The sequence below is a fragment of the Buceros rhinoceros genome, unplaced genomic scaffold (assembly GCF_000710305.1).
Source record: "Buceros rhinoceros silvestris isolate BGI_N320 unplaced genomic scaffold, ASM71030v1 scaffold19552, whole genome shotgun sequence".
NCBI classification, from domain to species: Eukaryota; Metazoa; Chordata; class Aves; order Bucerotiformes; family Bucerotidae; genus Buceros; species Buceros rhinoceros.
This window is the reverse complement of record NW_010397363.1, coordinates 18,156-36,881: the sequence shown is the minus strand read 5'-3', so window position 1 is coordinate 36,881 and position 18,726 is coordinate 18,156. Positions and strand designations below refer to the sequence as shown.

The 18,726-nt window shown below is 45.9% G+C and overlaps 1 protein-coding gene across 1 annotated transcript in view; it reads left to right on the top strand.

The window, feature by feature from the left end:
* Positions 1-15,940, top strand: part of USP35 (ubiquitin specific peptidase 35) — a 16,259-nt gene extending 319 nt beyond the window's left edge. The window contains exons 2-11 of the mRNA XM_010146229.1: positions 1-430; positions 1,479-1,614; positions 6,187-6,316; positions 7,739-7,840; positions 10,711-10,869; positions 11,284-11,477; positions 11,586-11,679; positions 13,222-13,328; positions 13,911-15,126; positions 15,770-15,940. The exon at positions 1-430 is cut by the window's left edge and continues 24 nt beyond it. Coding sequence (XP_010144531.1) covers positions 1-430; positions 1,479-1,614; positions 6,187-6,316; positions 7,739-7,840; positions 10,711-10,869; positions 11,284-11,477; positions 11,586-11,679; positions 13,222-13,328; positions 13,911-15,126; positions 15,770-15,940 — 2,739 coding nt within the window. The remainder of the gene's footprint in view (positions 431-1,478; positions 1,615-6,186; positions 6,317-7,738; positions 7,841-10,710; positions 10,870-11,283; positions 11,478-11,585; positions 11,680-13,221; positions 13,329-13,910; positions 15,127-15,769) is intronic.
* Positions 15,941-18,726: the final 2,786 nt, after the last annotated feature.

Below are 18,726 nucleotides of genomic sequence, written 5' to 3'. Positions count from 1 at the left end.
CTGCTGAGTCTCCTCCAGGAAGGCTATGGACCTCTGGGGAAGAGAAGCCATTATGTACTCGATTATATCCAGTTAGGATTGCAGTTCATCCTGGAAAGCCCGTCAGCAAACAGCATCTTCAGCTTATTGAGGATCGAGGTGCTCCGGAAAGTCTGTGAGAGGCCTAGCCCCAAGCAGTGTGCGAAGATCAGCAAACTCTTAACCCAGCATCCTCAGTGCATTCCCACAGGCAAACACCAGGTCTTGTTTTGTCAGCAGCTGATCCGGTGCATCGGGCAGTTCCAGTGCGTCTCTGAGGGCGAAGAGGACATCATGGAGTTTTTGGAGCAGGTGAACAAAGTGAGCGGTCTGCTGCAGAGGATCTGGAGGACTCAGACCTCAGCCATCCTGCCCTCTTTGAAGGAGCTGTTCACTATCATTTCTTCAACAGGTAATTGGAGAAAAAAAAAAAAAAAGCCTGGGAATGTAAATGATGGCTCTGATGAAGTCACATTGGATTAGTTTGACATCTTGTATGGTTCTTCATCCACTCCAGAAATGCAGACACAGCTTAAATACAATAAACAGGCATCCCTAAAAGTTACCTGGGCTTCAGGCTACAAAAACAATGTCCCTGAAGCCACACAGAGTCTGTACACAGGAGTTACTAACTGGGTTGAAATATTTGCAGTGCAGGTTTGTGCGTGCAGCACTTTCCAGCATCAGCTGGGCTTGATGGAAAGCACCTTGTCTGCAGAGTGGGCCTTGAAAGCTTGCAGAAATGTCACTCCCTTGTGGCTGACCTGATGGGAGCCCGCAGCCTGCTCCCTGCAGAAACTAGGGACAAAGCCAAGGAGTTATTTCTCACTGATCTAGAGGTACTATCTCTCTGGAGAGTGGGCATATCTTAAGGTGGGACAGAAGATATTTAACCAACTTCACGGGCCTTTAGGTTATTGCAGAGGGCCTCAGAAAATTTTTGGAGGTACCAGTGCCGTGAAAGGCTGGACTTTCTGCCAGCATTTGAGCTCCTGCTCCAGCAACTCCTAGGTCCACGAGGAGATGGGTTTTTCAGTACCCTTGGTATGAAAGCCTCATCCTTTGGAGGGTGCTCCAGGCAGGCAAACCTGCAATTGCATCCCATTGAAGTTATCTGCAGTACTTAGTATAAAGACAGGACTCGGGAAATTTGGGACCCAGGGGTGGCCCAGGAATGTTCATGTGCCTTTGATCTCTTCCACCCTTTGGGCTGTTTATGGCTTCATGCAACAGCCCATCTGCTATGACCAACCTCGTTATGTGCTGCGCTGGGATTTGGCGAACTGTCCTCCTAGCACAGCTAAGTGCAGACTCCACATTGCTCATTTACTCCAGCTGACTGTCCACTCCATTTACACAGGAAGAAATGATGTGGCTTTTAGAGATGAGAAATGACCTCATGTGCCTGGTTTTCATGGTGACTAACACCTTCTTTGCTGGTGCTCACCCATGTCTTGCAGAGGAGCAGGAAGCGCCATCAAACGCCTTGGCAAGTGTGGTCCAGTTTGTCCCTCTGGAGCTCATGGATGGCGTCATAAGAAACCTAACCAATGATGACAGCATTACTGATGTGCAAATGATGACGGCCATCGGCAGGTAGGAGAAGCTGCATTAGTTAACTGCATTCCCAGTTTGGGGAAAAACAGGCCCTAAAGCTGCACTCAGTTCCTTTGTGTGGTTTTAGCCCAACCAGTTTGGGTGGTGCTGGCTAGTGAGGAGTCTGTGGGGAAAAGGAAACTTCAGGATCCTTCCTTCCAGCCCTGAAGACCTAGAGAACTAGAATAAATGCTTTTAATTTATTCATTTCTTAATTTAGTAGTAGTAGTATTAATTTTATTTTATTATTTATTTTTTAGTTGGTTGATTTCCTTTTTCTTAGAAATAAGTAGCGTTATGGGATGCCCAACATGAGATACCCTGAGGAGTTTCAATTTTTTTCCAGAAGCTGACGAGGGCCTTTTCTTCACAAAAATCTCCTTTACAGAATTTCATGTTGATCTTCATCTCCCTTCAGAAGGAATCCTAAATCACCAGTCAGCTAAAAATCTTGCTGATGGAGGTGTGCCCAACTGTTTCAATGATCTCACCTTGATCTTTGTCAGATAATTGTGGTGCTGCTGGTCAGGATCTTGGTGCTGTCCAGTGTTTATCCCTGCCCTCTGTGCAGACAGAGTCAATGGAGACTTTGTCACAAGTAGTGGGTGGGACACTACCTGATGCACTAGACCTGCAGCACCAATGCCCTCTTTCGCATCACTGGATCTTCCTTTCACACTTGTGTCCAAGTACTGCAGCTCTTCTGTGCTCCAGCGCCTTGCTCCACTCTTGCTTAGGAGTATCTTCGAGCATCTTAAGGGTCTTTTCCAACCTAAACGATTCTATGATCCTGTCTTCAACCCATGCTTTCCTTAGAGGTCTCTATTGAAATGGGTGATGTTCACATGCAGTAGCACATGTGCTTAACCCAAGGGTGCTGCTATGACTTGATCTTGCTGGAAACATCTCTTTTCCTCTTCTCATTACAGGATTTGTGTGTGTGTGTCTGTCCCCATCCCCAATAAGGTTACAAGACAGAAATACCCATTTTTCCTGATGGGAACATTAAGTATGCAGAAAGAGGTGGCTTCTCTTTGGCTTGCTGGGGAAGGTCATGGTTTTCTCAGAGTCCGGGGCAGCCCAAGACAAATGATTGAGTTACGGGTGCAGTTCTTAACCGTCTTCTCCATCTTTTTCTCCTTCTGGGCACCCGCTGCTGTGAGCTTCAGGCCATAAGTCTTCTAAGAGCACCAGTGGCTAAATATAGAGGTTGCAAAATCAATTGCATCATTCCATAAAACATCCTTTGTCACGCAGAAGGATGAGTAAATGATTACTCGGAATTAGCCAAACATTAAGCAGAGCCTGCAAAAGGCGATTACGCTCACTCGGGAGGAACGTGGAAGTTTTGGCAGCATGTTTACAGCAGACAGGTGCCCCAGAAAGCCTCATGATTGTTGGCCTCTCAATGAGCGTGTGCTCCACGCCTAGAAAATTGGAAAACAACGTATGGATTGAAAGGTTCTTGCAGCTTAGGCTCCCCGACAAACTGCTCATCTACAGAAGTCTCTCCCTCTAAAGTTCAGGTTTGGGAATTATGAGCAGGGGATTAAACTGGACTTGGGGTGGAGCTTCTGATCAAGTGTTTAAAGAACAAAGTGTAGTTAAAAACCCAGCAAGGCTGGCACCTGCTGGTATGAGTCTACACCGCAGTCTCTTTTAGAGTTTGTCCCTTTTCAGATAAACTCCATTAGGTGCATCCATGACTTCAGAAGTACTCACTGATTGGGTTTTTTTAAGGTTGGTTTTTTTTTTTTTTTTTTTTCTTCTGGGGGTATTTTTTTTTTAATTAAGAGTTGTCACTTATGTGTGTTTTTTAAGGTTGGTTTTTTTTTTTTTTTTTTTTTCTCCTAGGGGTATATCTGTTTTAAAGTGCCCGGGTCCGGATGAAGAAAGCGTTTGCTGTCACACAGCCGTGCAGGCACTTGCCTCCTCTGGTAATCAGGATCTGACCTTTTAAGACTTTAGCATACAAATCAATGGCTCCTTTGGAAAATCAGGGGCCTGGCTTCCAAAACGTTTGTGGATCTTGCTATGTGGAAAGTGCAAAGTGAATTTAAACTATGATTTCTTCCTGCTGTAGCAATGCCAGCAGGCAGTGGGCAGGACTGAAACTTGGCCACAAGTGGTGGTAAAACCACCTTAAAGCAGACAAGGTTATTTTATGCCTGTGGAAAAGAAGACAGAGTGAAGAGGGACCTTTGGATCTCTGGATCCATCTCCCTGCTTTATAGGCATTGACATTACAGACCTCTTTCATGAATTTTCAACTATACTACTCAAAGCAGGAAGGGATTTTGCTCCCACTGCTCTTCTTTCACAGCTGTTCCTCCATTGAGTTTCTTTAACGATTCAGATCTCTCTTCTAATAGGCAGCCTATAACTATAACTATTTCTGGCCATCTTAATAGTTCATTTGATCTTATGCCAATACAAATAGCTGAAATAACTTTTCCCTCCTTGGTGTTTATTCTTTCAACATGTGCAGGCAGAGCAGTCTCTTCCCATCTCCGCTTTCCCATGGCTGTGCTAAACAAGCCAGGTTATTTTAAGCTTTTCTTGCAGGAAATGTTTTTCATTTTCCTGACCACCTTAACAGGCTTTTTTAGCCCCTTCTCCCATTTCGGTTCATTGGTCTTGGACAGGGATGGTGACATTTGTGCACCATGTTCCAGCTGCAGTTCCTCATGGCCTTAGGCAACAGCTTGAGAGGTCATTGTTATGCCGTAGAAAACACCTTTTCTTCTGCATCACAGCATGGTGCTGGTCTTCTCCATGGATACTGTTACACTGGGAACTTGGAGTCACCTGGTGTCTGGCTTGTTGTCTTCAAAGAGATGAATTACCATCACGTAGCATCCATTTCTAGTGCCTTGCATGCATTTTGAATCAATACATTTCCTCCTAGTTTTACATTTCTAATCCTCAGGTTCTTCCTTGTGATGCCTTGATCCTCCTCTTGTGATGATGATGCCTCCCGACTTTGCGTCATCACAGATTTCACAGCCATGTTCAGGATGTTTGCGCTAACGTCCTTAGATCCTGAAGAATGTTACTTTCAGATAGCCGGTCAGATATGATCTGCTTCTGTCCTGTGACTAGAAGTTCATCTATCCTGACAAACCTGACTTTGGCACCTATGGTAAACTCCTGTGGAATGCTGTACTTTCTTCCCAGTCATCCTCTCATTGCCCGTATTCGTTATAGGAACTGTCTTCCTATTCTTCCCACATAAAGCACATGCCAAAGTTAATAGAGTCATTAAAACTCACCAGAGTTGAATTTTACATGATGGAAGTCACCAGCTCCTCTTCTTTGGAGGTCATGAGCTTCTTCATGTTTCGCTTTTGTATCAGCTGCATTGCGCTTGTTTCCATTCTCACACCTTTTATCTGCCCCCTCTGTCACCCTGATCAATTCCTTCCTTTGGCTGAAAAAGGAGGCAGAGCACGTGTTTAGTTGGGAAGTCACATCTGGAGGCTGTATCATATCTCTAATCACCATCACATCCTCTGTATACATCCATTACATGACTTTTCTTACTCTCCTCTGATGCAAATGTCTGCAGAAGCTTTTCTGGTATTTGCCTAATTACCAACCTGGCTTGACTTTTGGTATTTCTCAATGTTCCAACATCTTCTGCTCTTCAAGCCTTCTTTCTTGACTAGCCTTTGATTTTTCCAGTTCATTGTAGACTTCACTTACACCTGCTCCTTGCCTTGGGGTGGTTAGTTATCTGTGTTCCCTTCATATATTTTGCACGAGATACAGGCTGATAAGCAAAAAGGGACTCACAGGGTCAGATAACTGGACTGAGGTGGGAGACTTAAGATCTGGGATATCTTCAAATCAAAGGTATTGAAATGGTGACCCTTGTTGACCCCAAGTCTTAGTTACTTCTCATTTTTGTTTAATTAAATTTAAACAGAAACAATGTATCATCACTTAGTCTGAGGTTATTTTTCATGAGTGACTTCCATAAAGTACTTACTACTTGGAGAGACATGACATCATGTTGGTTGAGTGGCTATAGATGGAATTTGCTAGCTGTGGCATTCAGGAATATTTGGCTTCTAATGGGGTCACCAGTTGGCTTTTTAAAAAGTGTTTCTGGAGGTAAGTGTTTCCCACACAAAAATTTAAAAGGTCTGAATCTGAGTGTTTTTTCTTTACCAGTAACAATGCAGAGATCATACCAGTATCCCTTGTTTTGTAATGGTGACAATACAAGGACCTCGATCAACAACACAGGCAGATGGTATCTAGAGGACCATACCAGTGTTAAACACTCGAACTCGAGTTGACTGAAGGTAGTGGAAAAAATCCTCACTTTCTCCTGTAGTAGACCTGGGTCTACTTCTCTGATGAACCGCAGCGAGATGATGACATTGAATTCCACTTCAGGCTCTGTTGTGCTTTGAATAGCTTGTGAAATGCTTTATGAAGGGCCCACCTCTTACTTGGTCATCCCACTGACTAGACACAAATTTGGAGATGGTTTAACGCAGAGCAGAGCTTGGCCTTTACAATATGTGCATTAAATTTACTTCAAGAGTTTGTATGTCATTTCAGGATGATTGACTGGGTGTCCTGGCCCCTGGGAAAGAACATAGATAAGTGGATCATTGCTCTGCTGAAGGGTTTGGCCGCAGTGAAAAAATTCAGCATCTTGATTGAAGTTACTCTTTCGAAAATTGAGAAGGTCAGTGGACTCTTTTAAATATGAACGTGAACAGTGGACTTCTCCTTGCACCCGAGATATCTTCTTGCCTTTCAGTTGAAAGACAACAATATGTAGAAAGGAGTGTGCTGTTCCAAGGGGTTTTGAGGGGACTGTTGTATCTCCCGCACCCTCTGCAAATGCTACATTGCTGTGTATGGGGTGGTGGGCTTGTGATGGGTTTTTTTGTCCTTCAGAAGAACCTGCAGTTCTTCAGGTCTTGGTGTGCAGAGGTACTGCTGTCTTAAAGGTTATGAAATAAAAGAAGCCAATGATTTTCAAGCCAGCTGAACACTTTCCTTCCCGAACTATGGAGCTCTTGTAAAACCTGCCTTGGGGAATGTGACATGCTCTCCTTCAGCTGTGCCTGGATCAGTGCTGGCTGGCACAGGCCAAATACACACCAGCAAGCATATAAACAGTCCACACAGTCACAGGAAGGTTTTAAAGCCCATGCCCTGGCCTTAGGTCACTCACTAGCACAGATAAAGCCCCAACTGCCATTGCCATCACCTTTTTGGCAGTGAGTACCTGCTGCTCTCTGAAAACCATGTGACCAAAGACTGAAATTGGTCGCTGCTTCAGAAACATTTTTCCATGATGTGGTCCTGCTGTTCCCTCCTTCATATAATGGGGATAATGCCTGGCTGAGCCTCCAGTGGAAGCCACCATAGAAGTTATCAAGACCATAAGGATCAGTATTGGAACATTTTCAATAACTGCCTTTGACCCTGTGATCTCCCACAAGCACTGAGCAGTGGGAGAGCAGCCGAACATCTCTGGCTTTTCTTTATCTTTCCTTTTGTTGTTAATGCATTAGAAAGAGACACAGCCTTTAAAATAACATGTGATTTGTTTTGGAAAATCAGAAGTATGATTTGGGGGGGGGGGCGGGGAGGGGCGCAGGTAGAGGCCATTGTCAACTTACACCATTTTCTGTGAAGTAGGATAAATATCATTGCTTAGCCTTTGAAAAAAAGACTTTGCTTTCTATCTCATTGTCTGAGAGGTTAGTGACAAAGTTCCAAATACCACAATAAAACAAAAGAGGCACATTTTAGAAAATTTTACCATTCCTCTGTTCTTGTTGTTGTCCATCAGGACACATGAGAGATGCAGTGGTATTACAGAGGTCTGCACCTTGCTGTGCTAGGCACTGCACAAGCCTGAAAGAGCGAGGATAACCCACAGGGTGTTTTTAGGATGCCCTGAGGCCATGTTCTGGACAGGAGATGACTCTGGAGAGCTGGCTGTAGGCTGCTTGCTTCAACATCCACATGGAGTAGGAACAGACCAACAGCCAGCCGTTCTAGATGCCCAAAGCGTCTCTTTCCTGCCAGACTCTTCTCCTGTGTCTTGTGGTGCCATCTGATCTTCTCGTGTGCTTTTTTTCTCTGCCACCAGGTCTTCTCCAAGTTGCTGTACCCCATCGTGAGAGAGGGGGCTTTATCCGTCCTGCAGTACATGCTGCTGAGCTTTCAGCACTCCCATGAGGCATTTCATTTGGTAAGGCTGCGTCTGGTGCTTGGATGAGGGCATTTCCCTGAGTGAAGCCAAGCCATGGGACAACACGGTGGGAGGCTCCCTCCATGGTGGGAGGGAGCCTAGAGGTGCGAGATATTGGGGGATGTTTCCTTCATCTGCTTTGTTTCACTGAGCGATGTAAAACCAACCCTATCCATCCACTTGAGGCTGCCCTGGCAGCTGCAGGTAGCCTCTGGTAGCCTCTCCTGCAGCCCAAACAGCTTTTTGGACACCATGAAGCTTGTGCTGAGGTGTGGAGGCAAGTCCTAAGCCTAAAAGGACAGACAGAGCAACCATCTTGTGTCAGTGAGCAAGGTGCAGAGAAGTGAGGCTTTGCTTTCTCCTCTGATGGTTCCTCCCATTTTTCTTGAGGCTTACCAGTGGGATGGCTCATATCTGGGGATAAATGAATAAAAAGCTGGTTGGGGCTTGGCCATTCTGGTTTTGAAATGTGTGCAATGTGTGCATGATCCACTTCTTGTCTGCGGTGCTCTACCAGCTGGAGGAATGATCTCTGTGGTCAAGTGCATCCCCATGGTCCTCTCTCAACTTCAAAGCGCACCAGCTGAGGCTGCAGTTAATGCAAATTTATTGGATGGCCTGCCAAGGCATGATTTGGATCTCATCAGCAGTGGCTGTAGTGGTCTTGCAGTCATTCTAGGCTGGTGTTTGCCAGCAGGTGGAAGAGCAGGTTCCCCTCTTCCCTGCTCTTGCTCTTAGACTGTTTGCTTCTCCCAATCACTCTACATTGTGCTGAGCCATTTGTACGGCCGTGTGCTGAACGTGGGAGCCCAGGTGAAACCTAAGCTAACAGAAAACAACGATGGTCAGTATTGCCCAGCTTGGTCTGGGTCTGGGCGAGGGCCACAAACCTGCACTATTGCCTTTGCCTGGAAACGGAAAGGGAAGGAGGTGGAGTGGTGGCCTGGGTGGAAGGTGAGTGGGACTACGCTGACCCAGGCTGGCTTAGGATGTAGTTTCATGGTAGATTTAGAAGATACGGCCCCATATTCGTACCCACTCTTTCAGCTGATGAGTGGAAGATGTTGCCACTCTGGCTTTGGGATGCGTTAGTTGAAACCTGTACGTTGAGAGCGTCTCGGAGGGCTCAGGCAGTGGAGGACAAGGAATACATTCTTAAACAGCCCTTGCTGTTTCCTAAGCAGGTGCCTGACTCTCTGTTGGACTCAGTTGGCCCCATCCCACATGTGACTTCAAATTGTCACCAACATGTGGCACCTGTCACCATTTCTTGAAGTGATGGGTCATCTTCCAAAGCATTGCACAGCATCAGAGCAATAAGACTTGAACACTGGGTCACAGCACTTCCACTTCATGAATTCTCTGCTGTTAAAAGCAAAATACACTTTTAGCAGTACTTGAATCTCCTGCTTTCACTTCCGCAGTGAAATTTTGTATTTTATTTTGCTGTTGACACTAAGGCTTGGCTGTTTCTCACTGGAGTTGCCCATGGAATGCTGTAATTAAAAGGCAAGGTTGAAGGCAATGGCATGCTTGAAGTGATTCAACTGACAAAAGCAGAAATGGAAAATCACTCCTATTAATATTTGATTTCATACTTTTTCATTAAAGCCCTTTCATTTGGCTTTTCACCTAAAGTTCACAGAATAAACAGATAAGGCTGGAAAAAAGCAAAGCGAGCCAACATTTTCAACTGATGTTTTTTTCATTCCTCAGCTGGAGATACTTTAAATGAGCCTGAATTTCTTGAGAAGCTCTTTGGTTTCTAAAAATAGGCTCATTCCAACAGTTTGTCTTCAGTTGGGCATTCAGATTTTGAAACACGCCAAAAGCTGTCAGTTGCTCTTGGCTTGAAGAGCAGCCCAGCGAGCATAAATTTCCTCCCCTGTTTTTAAAAAACCGGGCAGAAACCTGTCTTGCTTCTTATCTTTTCTGTTTGCCCTGGCACTTTGGAAGGGCTTTGAGAATTGTTCCCATCACAGCTTAGGAAAATATTGATGTATAAAGTGATACTGGGATTCATTTGCTATCCCTAAAAAACTTTCCTGTTGGAAAGGAAATAGTTAAAATCTCCAACATTCCGAGGAGAAATGAAGAGAGAGAAAGAAGAAAGGAAGACTGAGGGTGGACTGGAGGACCAGGAAATGGCTGATCTTGAGACTTTCCTCCAGGATTGTTCTGGGGTAAAAATAACATAAAATATAAATATGAAAAAGTTTGCATAAGTGCCCAGGGTCACTCCAGCACATCTGCAGGGTTAGAAATAGGTTATTAATTCTCTGTGCATCTGCGGGGTCAGCAGAGGGTGCCCGTGAGCAAGGTATGATTGGTGTTTGCCTCTGCTTGTTCATTTTTAAATTTTCTAGATGAAAGCAAAATAACAGACGTGCTGTTTCTGTGCCTGTCGCCACCCACTGAACCATACAAACTCTGGTTTAGCTTATACAGTATGAAATAAAATACAGCACACCACACGACACTTCTTGTAGGCTAATTCATCTGTCTGGTAGGTTTGAATCGTGGCACTTGGCAGTCAGCATTACAATGCTCCTTCCCACCGCGGGTGTGCAATTCGGTAGAGGTTGATCCGCACAAAGAATGGTAATTGCAGCACGGCAAAGCAGCAGCATGGACCTGCAGGTGTCATGCACCACGGCACTCTCTAAGGTCTATGGCATTTCCACTAGTAAAGTCAAGAGAAGAGTTGCTGTTGAGTTCATAGGGTGAAGGATGAAGTCCAGGGTGGGACTGAAGTCAAATCCTGTTGTCTGCCCTTTCTGCCTGGGGGTGAATTGCATTCCCCTGCCTGTGTGCTAAAGCACTGCGAGTAATTAGAGCCATTTTTGATGTAGCGAATTTTCCTTTTCCAGCTGCTCCCTCACATCCCCAGACTGGTGGTCTCTCTGAAGAAGGAAGACTCCAACTCTGCCACCAGCTGTCTGGAGCAGCTGGCCGAGCTCATCCACTGCATGTTTTTCCGCTTCTCAGGATTTCCAGACCTCTACGAACCAGTCCTAGAAGCGGTCAAAGTAAGATGCACACCCCTTGGCCATTTTTCTGTTTTATCTTAGTATGCAACCTAGTGCAGAGGTACTGTTCTACTGGTAGGGATGTCCTAACCTCAACACCTGAAACTGGGGTAGAAGAAAGGGTTTAAAATCCTGTGTTTGAGCCCCACATAGGCAAGTTGAGGGAAGATACTTCTCTTACGATGGGCCTACAGAAGTCCTGATCGTGCCTGTGGGTTTTAACTGTCACTTTAATCTTGAGTGCCTCTAAAGGACTGATACTATCAGCTAAACACCTCCTTGCATTGATGCATGTTCATGTGAACAGCGGGGGAAATGAGTTGTGTGAACACCTCAGCAGAGTTTTGCAGTTGCCCTCTACTAATTCTTCACGTGGAAAGATAATGCTTCACAACACTAATCTCTCTTTCCAAGGCTCTTCCTATTCCAAATGAAGACCGGATTAAACACCTGTTGGGACAAAATGCTTGGACCTCCCAGAAGAATGAACTGGCCTGCTTCTACCCACGCCTGGCATCCAAATCGGAGACGGGCAAGATCGGGTTAATTAACTTGGGCAACACCTGCTACATGAACAGCATCATCCAGTCTCTTTTCATGGCTTCGGAGTGAGTTTTTGATCCCTTGCTCCCACTCAGGACTGCTCCAGGGGTTGCTCATCATGTCCTACACTAATTTTCCATCTTACAGCTTGCATCTCTGCTTTTCTTTCGCAGCTTTCGACATTCAGTGTTGAATTTAACCGAGGGCAACTCCCAGCCCCTGATGACAAAGCTCCAGTGGCTCTTTGCGTTTTTGGAGCACAGTCAGGTAATTATTTCATGTTCTAGTTATTTGTTTGGACTGTCGGCTGCGGAAAGGCTCGTCTCCAAGTTGCTTCCTGCCGACTCCAACATGCTGATAAGGAGCTGTGGATCTTGGTGGGTTTGCACAACGGGACGAATTTTGTTTATATGAAAGAGGCTAATTTGGGGGATGGCGGAGGCAAGCTCCTATCACCTATGAAAGCGAGCTGTGTTCACACCAGGCTGCTTGTCTTCAGCCTGTGGGCTTCCTGGGCCTGATGTAATAACTAATAGTTTTGACAGTGAAGTCCCTTTGGTAATAGTTTACATATGTGGCCAGCTGAAAAGCCTATTAGTATAATGCAGAGGGGTTTGTTTCTTGCTGTGCAGCAAGGAAGAAGACTAGAGCAGCTCGCTTGTTCCCTTCCTTCACAGCAAAGCACAAGCAGTCAATGAAAATTATCTTAAAAGTTGCTTTATTAGAATAATAATAATAATAATAAAACCCTCTTAGATTCTTTGAATCCTCTGTATGTGAGGGACAGTAAAACAAAAAACACACCCTTAAAAAAATTAATTAAGAATGCTTTCTTGACAAACATGACATTTAATGAGTGACTTCTGGAGATACAGCTAGGTCACACCTAGCTCCTCTCTTGAAAATGTATCTTTCTGCCCCTAGAAATAAATGATCTGGAAGTCCGGTGAATTTTCCCTTGCTGTGAAGCTGGTCATCTGCGCTCCTCTGTTTTCCAGGCCTTGCCCGACAGAGCTGGCTTGTTGCATTGTGTTATTAAGTGTTTACAGATGGCTTCTGGGGGAAAAATATCGATGACCTGTTTAGATTTAACATTTGGTCACAGAAGAGGCTGGTTTTTTATGGCAGGTTGGGGTGTCTGTGATCTGTGATGAGCTAATAGAGAGGGATATTTTCTTAGTGTGTATTTTATGATTAATAGTTTCCTGATAATTTCCTAATAGCCTTCTAGATATTTTTCTTCTTTGGGCTGTTCTTAAAAGTTACTTCTTTGCCAAAGATGGGTCTTTTCCCACCTTAATTAGACAGTCAATTAGTTAGTTAATTAGCTTTCTAATAGCAGTGATTAGATTATCCGGTAACGCAGATTATCTGCCTGCAGTGATCAGAACGAGGGGTGGAAGTTTAGTGGGTATTTTGCTTTGTTTGGTTTTTTGTTTTTTTTTTTTTTTTTTTACAAAAGGATTTGGTGAGAGACATTCTGATCAAATTAAATGGAGCATCGAATTGAATTCAGGCTGAATTAAGTAGAAGTCTCTGGGTCAGGCAAATAAACTATTTTAAAATTGAAGTAGGAAATAAACACGTGGATATTTTATAGAACTACATGTAAAATAATGACTGAAATTCATCCTTACAGTCCTGGTTTGCAGCAAACCAAGAAAATCTTGCCATGTACTGTGATTAGCCCTTATAGGGGAAAAAAAAAGGTAACCTTATCAGGCACATAAGTACCCCCTGCTCCCAGTTGAGCGGCCAGAAAGACCCTCCCCCAGGTTAAAAGCACTTCTTCTTCTGTGTTGCTGCCAGCGACCTGCTATCTCACCCGAGAGTTTCCTCTCTGCTTCCTGGCCACCCTGGTTCACACCTGGCGCTCAGCAGGACTGCTCGGAGTATCTCAAGTACTTGCTGGACCGGTACGTGGCAAGTGTCGTGATTTCGGAGCCTGTTGACAACGGCATTCTTGGACTGTTGTACTGGTTAACCCTGACCCACAAGCAAATGGGGCAGGTGGCTGAGACCTGGAGGAGCTGAGAGAGTGGAGGCTTGGGGTAAAAGATGGTAAGACCAGCCTGGGTCTCCTTGATAAAACCCTCTTTGGGCTGGCTTCGGGGTAAAGTCAGATCTTAGTTCAGCTTGCAAATGTCTGCCTTTGTGTTGAAGGCAAAGGGAATTGTACCAAGTTTAGAGATTCACCTGACAAGCCACTCAGCTTCCTCTATAAAACGCTGATTTTTGCCTTTCTTTCACCTAGAAACCCCAAATCTCTGGTATCCCAGTGATCCCTCTAGAGGTGGGATATCAATGGCACAAGGAGGCCTCAAGTTCCCAAATCCTGCCCAACTCCTCCCCACCTCCCTCCCGCAGCACCAGAACACTGGGCACAGGCAGGTTAACCTGGACTAAGCCCTTGGAGTGAGGAACAGAAATTTTACCCAGAAACTACGTCTTGGTGTTGTATCAGTGCATAACGCAACCTTTTTTTTCCTCTGGCAAAGATTACACGAAGAAGAAAAAACTGGGAAAAGGATCTACCAGAAACTCAAGGAATCCAACTTGATGTCTCAGGCGGTGGAACATCGTTACCTAAACAAGACATTGATTGAGAAGATGTTTGGGGGTAAAATGACAACAAAGATCCGCTGCTTGAAGTGTCTGAATGTCTCCTCCCGAGAAGAAGTCTTCACAGACCTGTCCCTGGCTTTTCCCCCACCAGAGAGGCACGTGCGTGGGAGCACATCTGTTTTACCAGTGGAAGAAATTGGCCCACAGTTTATTGAGCCCCCTGAAAACCCAAGCCAGCTTACGGGGTCTCCCTGGATCCAGAGGAAGGCCCCTGTGACCAGAGACGCTGCAGCCCCACAGATGCTGGTGGAAACATTGGGTTTTCAGGAGCCAGGAAAAGCAGCAGATCCCTTAAGTGGTGATGCCGTTGGTGTGGATGCAGCCAAAGACCCTCTCTCAGCTTTTGGGGAGCACACATGTGCTCCCAAAGACTCTAGATCTGTCCCAGATTTAATCAACTATTTTCTATCCCCGGAGAGACTGACAGCAGAGAATAAATACCACTGTGAGAGATGTGCATCCTTGCAGGACGCTGAGAAGGTGGCGGAGCTGACCGAGGGTCCACACTACCTCATTCTCACGCTGCTGCGGTTTTCCTTTGACCCACGGACTATGAAGAGGAAGAAGATCTTGGACAATGTCTCCATCCCTGTGGTGCTCAAGCTGCCTGTCCTTGTCACCCCGGAGGAAACTGAGGAGGTTTGCCAGCCTGGGAAGGACGGGGCTGCCTCAGGAAGTGGCTTCATGTCTGTCGTGTACGACCTCTGCAGCGTGGTGGTGCATTCAGGCATCTCCTCTGAGAGTGGCCACTACTACTGCTACTCCAGGGATTGCATTGACACTGTCCCTCATGGGCAGCCCCAGGATGGGGCGCTGAAACCAGCCTCTGACAAGCCGTTGGACTTTGAAATACAGTGGTACCTCTTTAACGACACTAGAGTTTCCTTCTCCTCCTTTGAATCGGTCAGCAATGTCACTTCTTTCTTCCCCAAGGACACTGCCTACGTCCTCTTCTACAGGCAGCGGCTGGGCAGGCAGAGCTGCCCACTGCACGAAGCTCCGGCCGAGGCTGGCCGCCTGCACGGCGAACCCTCCCTCCATAAGGACTTGATGGAAGCCATTTCCAAAGATAACATCCTCTACTTGCAGGTAACTCCCGCTGCTGTACACAGCAGGGTGCGATCCTGCTGCTGCCTGGCTCCCGGGCCACGTTCCCACCCATCCGGGCAGCAGCTGTGTTGCGTCCTGTGGATAAATCCGCACGTGCAGATACCCACCCGTTCCCTGAAGCCAAATGCCTTTTCCTTTTTAACACCCACGTATAAACAGGTTGCAGTTTCCTGATGAAATTGGATGTTGAGGTTGGTGCAAGACACCTCATGGCTGTGCCCAGAGCTGACTTGGTGATGTCCACCCCGCTTTCTCCTGAGTGCCTGGGAAAGGTGGATGATCTGGGAATACAAACCAGAACAGGTTTAATTTAACTGGTGGAGTTCAAAGCTTTCCAAACAACAGTGTCCTGTAGGACATGAGTAGCACATGAGGGAACCCTCTACCAGAGGTGACATGGAAGCGCTGTTTTTCGGTTGCTGGAGAGATGCAATGCTTTGTTGCATCCCTCCTGCCGAGCTTTAGAGATGAGCACATGGTCCTCTCACCCTGGTTCCAATTGGAGGAGGCTCCCAGGGGCAGCCAAACAGGCTCCTGGCTCCTTGAACTTGGGAGCATCCCACCATGTGGGTCGTTCAGCTACAGATGTCCTTCTGTTATTTCTTTCCCTTCCTTCTCCCAGGAGCAGGAAAAAGAAGCAAGGAACAGAGCTGCCTACATTTCCGCTTTGCCGAAATCCCCACTGTGGTGGAAAGACTTTGACAGGGACAAGGATGATGACAACTCATCGGGGGGCTGCAGCCCGGCGGCAGGCAGTGGGGGATCCGGCTCGTTTCATGGACTGGTCTTCTAGCTAACGAGTTAAACCAGACAGTCAATGTCCACAGGGCCAACCCGAAGCCAGAGGCTCCTCTTCCTCACCCTGATGACAATGACCATCTTGGAGGAGGATTTGGGGAATGTTTCAATGGAAAAGGACTCAGAGGCTGATTTGGAGGCACCCGAAAGGTCCCACTGCTTCCTATGCACTTGGTCTTCACGCCTTAATGTAATTAAGCTAATGCAGAGATAAGCAGCTGCTGACAGCTCGGAGAAGTGCCCTTTTGCTTCAGCATAGCCATGTCTTGACTGCTGTGAGCCATGCCACCAGGCTGGGGAGAAGACTGGGACAGGGATGGGCATGAAAACAGACCCAGTGAGGCCCCAGGGATGGAGATGTCCCATGCACATCCCATGTGCAGCCCTTCCTGTGGTGATGAGTCATTTTTGGGGGGACCTCTGCTTGGTTGTTGGGGTTTTTTTAATATGGTTTTGGGAACCCATCTTGACACACCTCTAAAGGTACAAAAGGCCTGAAAAATGTCGAGCACTGAAGTGTTGTTGCTGCTCTGGTGGGGTGGTGAGCTTGCAAGGCTCCTTGATCACAGCGAGGTGTTTATGCAGCATTGCAAAGCACCGGAAAGAGACCGAGGAGCACAAACTCCTCCAGCCAAGAGAGACTGACCTGGTCCAGTTGGGGTTTTTTTGGGCTCCAGTGAAGCCCCTTTGTGTTACTGGTGACTTCTGGCTGCTGTTGGTGTACATGGCAGGCCCTGACACATAGCTGTATTTCCAGATGTGTCTTTAGGACTTAATTAGCCTCTTTCTTCTGCTGTCATCTCATGGCTTTTAGGGCTGGGTCTGCTCTTTAAAACTTGGGCTTTCCTTCAGGTTACCTTGAACTGAGCAGCAAATGACAGACACCCTGCCCCCCTTACATCAACTAGCTCTTTTTTTTGAAGTGCTGATTTGCGAGGAAAGTAGCCCAACCAGATATATTATATCAACCCAATATAAACACATACTCTGTAAACCAATGTATTATGTAAATCAGTTAACGGGACAGGGGCTGATTTTGGTGGCAGGAGGCCAACGCAAGCCCCAGGCAGCACGTCTGCAGGACCCCGGCTCCCTTCCATGTCCCTCCCCAGCTGTTCCCCCTGCCTGCTCCTCCCTCATGCCTGTAGTCGAGATTTCTCTAGCTCAAGCGGCAGAGACTTGTGCCTTATGTCCTGGATGCAGGTCCTAACCCTGACCGTGAGGTATTGGGGTGGGAATATTGTGCTGCTGTGGAGAAAAAGGCAAAGCACAGACATTGTTATGGGTAATGTAAGCAGAGTCTGCTGGAGAGGACACGGGATCAAATCTCTGGTGTATACTATCATATACTTTTATTGCCTTTCCTATATATAAATAAAGGAAATTAATTAATTCAATGTGGAGTCTAAATGTCTTATTGCAATACTCATTGAGCTGATGAGTCAAAAAGGAGAGGGACAAGCTGATGGGGGATGAGCATCCAACCTCATGGATGCCAGACAACCTTGTAGAGTGGTGGCTTGAAAGAGGGGAGCAGGCAGAGGTGGGATGGAGACCCCCAGCCTTGCGCTGGGTGTCGTCCAAATGCAGATCACAATCCTACTGGTGGGGTTTTGTAGATGAACAGGGGAGCGTGTTTGTTGTATTTAAGGCTGCAAGACTTAAAGTGGTGCTAAGAGGACATAAATACGGACCCAAAGCTGAAGTTATACAAAAAGTACAGTGTTTCCTGGTATTATTAATTCCTGGTAATATTTAATTAAAATAGTATAAAATATTATTTTATGAACCTCCTGTCCAAAGAGGTTGCTAAAAGCTTTCACGCTGCTGTCATGCCAGCTCCCTGCTTTGTGCTGGAGTGTCACCTGGAGGCATTTTCTGGGCTGTGTGCTGGAAGGTGTTTTTGCAGGAGCCTGTCTCTGCCTGGATGAGATCCTAATTTAAATAACCAAGGCAGATAACCAACCCAGCATGGAAAATGGAGAGGCTGCATTATAGCCATGCTCTGCCCTGAATATGCCTTGTTTTTCTCTCCAAAGTTTTATGAGATGGGCAGAGGCAAACTGCACGCAGTGCTCAGCACGGATGGCAGCCTGGGGAGTTTCAACGTGGTGTAACGCGTTGGTCTGGTTCAGTCCCTGCTCATTTCCTATAATTCTTAGTGCTGGACTTCCCTTTTGGACTCAGCCCTGAGCCTTTGTTTTCGCAGCGTTATTTTGCGAACCTCTGCCCCAAGTATCACTTATATATATATATGTATACACACAGTATAAGTATGTGTTTATATACATATATAATATATGCATATATATACAATTATCAGATAAATATACATAAGATATGAGCAATACCATAAATATTTAACATACATTAAAGTTTGCATTAATATACTTTATTAATACTATTATTATTACTATGAACACTATTAATACACCATATGTTATAATATTATAGTATACTAGTAGTAGTACACTATAATATACAATGAGTATTAGTAATACACTGTTAATATTATAGAAACATAGAAGAAATGTCCAGCCCGGAGGGCTGATGCCTTCTCGCTTCCTTACAGCAAACCTTCATCTATGTAGGAACACCACCTTGTAGGGGCTGCAAGAAATTCTATAGATAAAACATTAAACTTACTTTTTTCTGTACAGCAGCAGTATCATAGAATGTTTGAGGTTGGAAGAAATCTTCAAAGCTCGTCCAGCCCAACCTCCCTGCAGGGAGCAGGGACATCTGCAACCAGAGCAGCTTCATCAGAGCCCCAAGGGACAA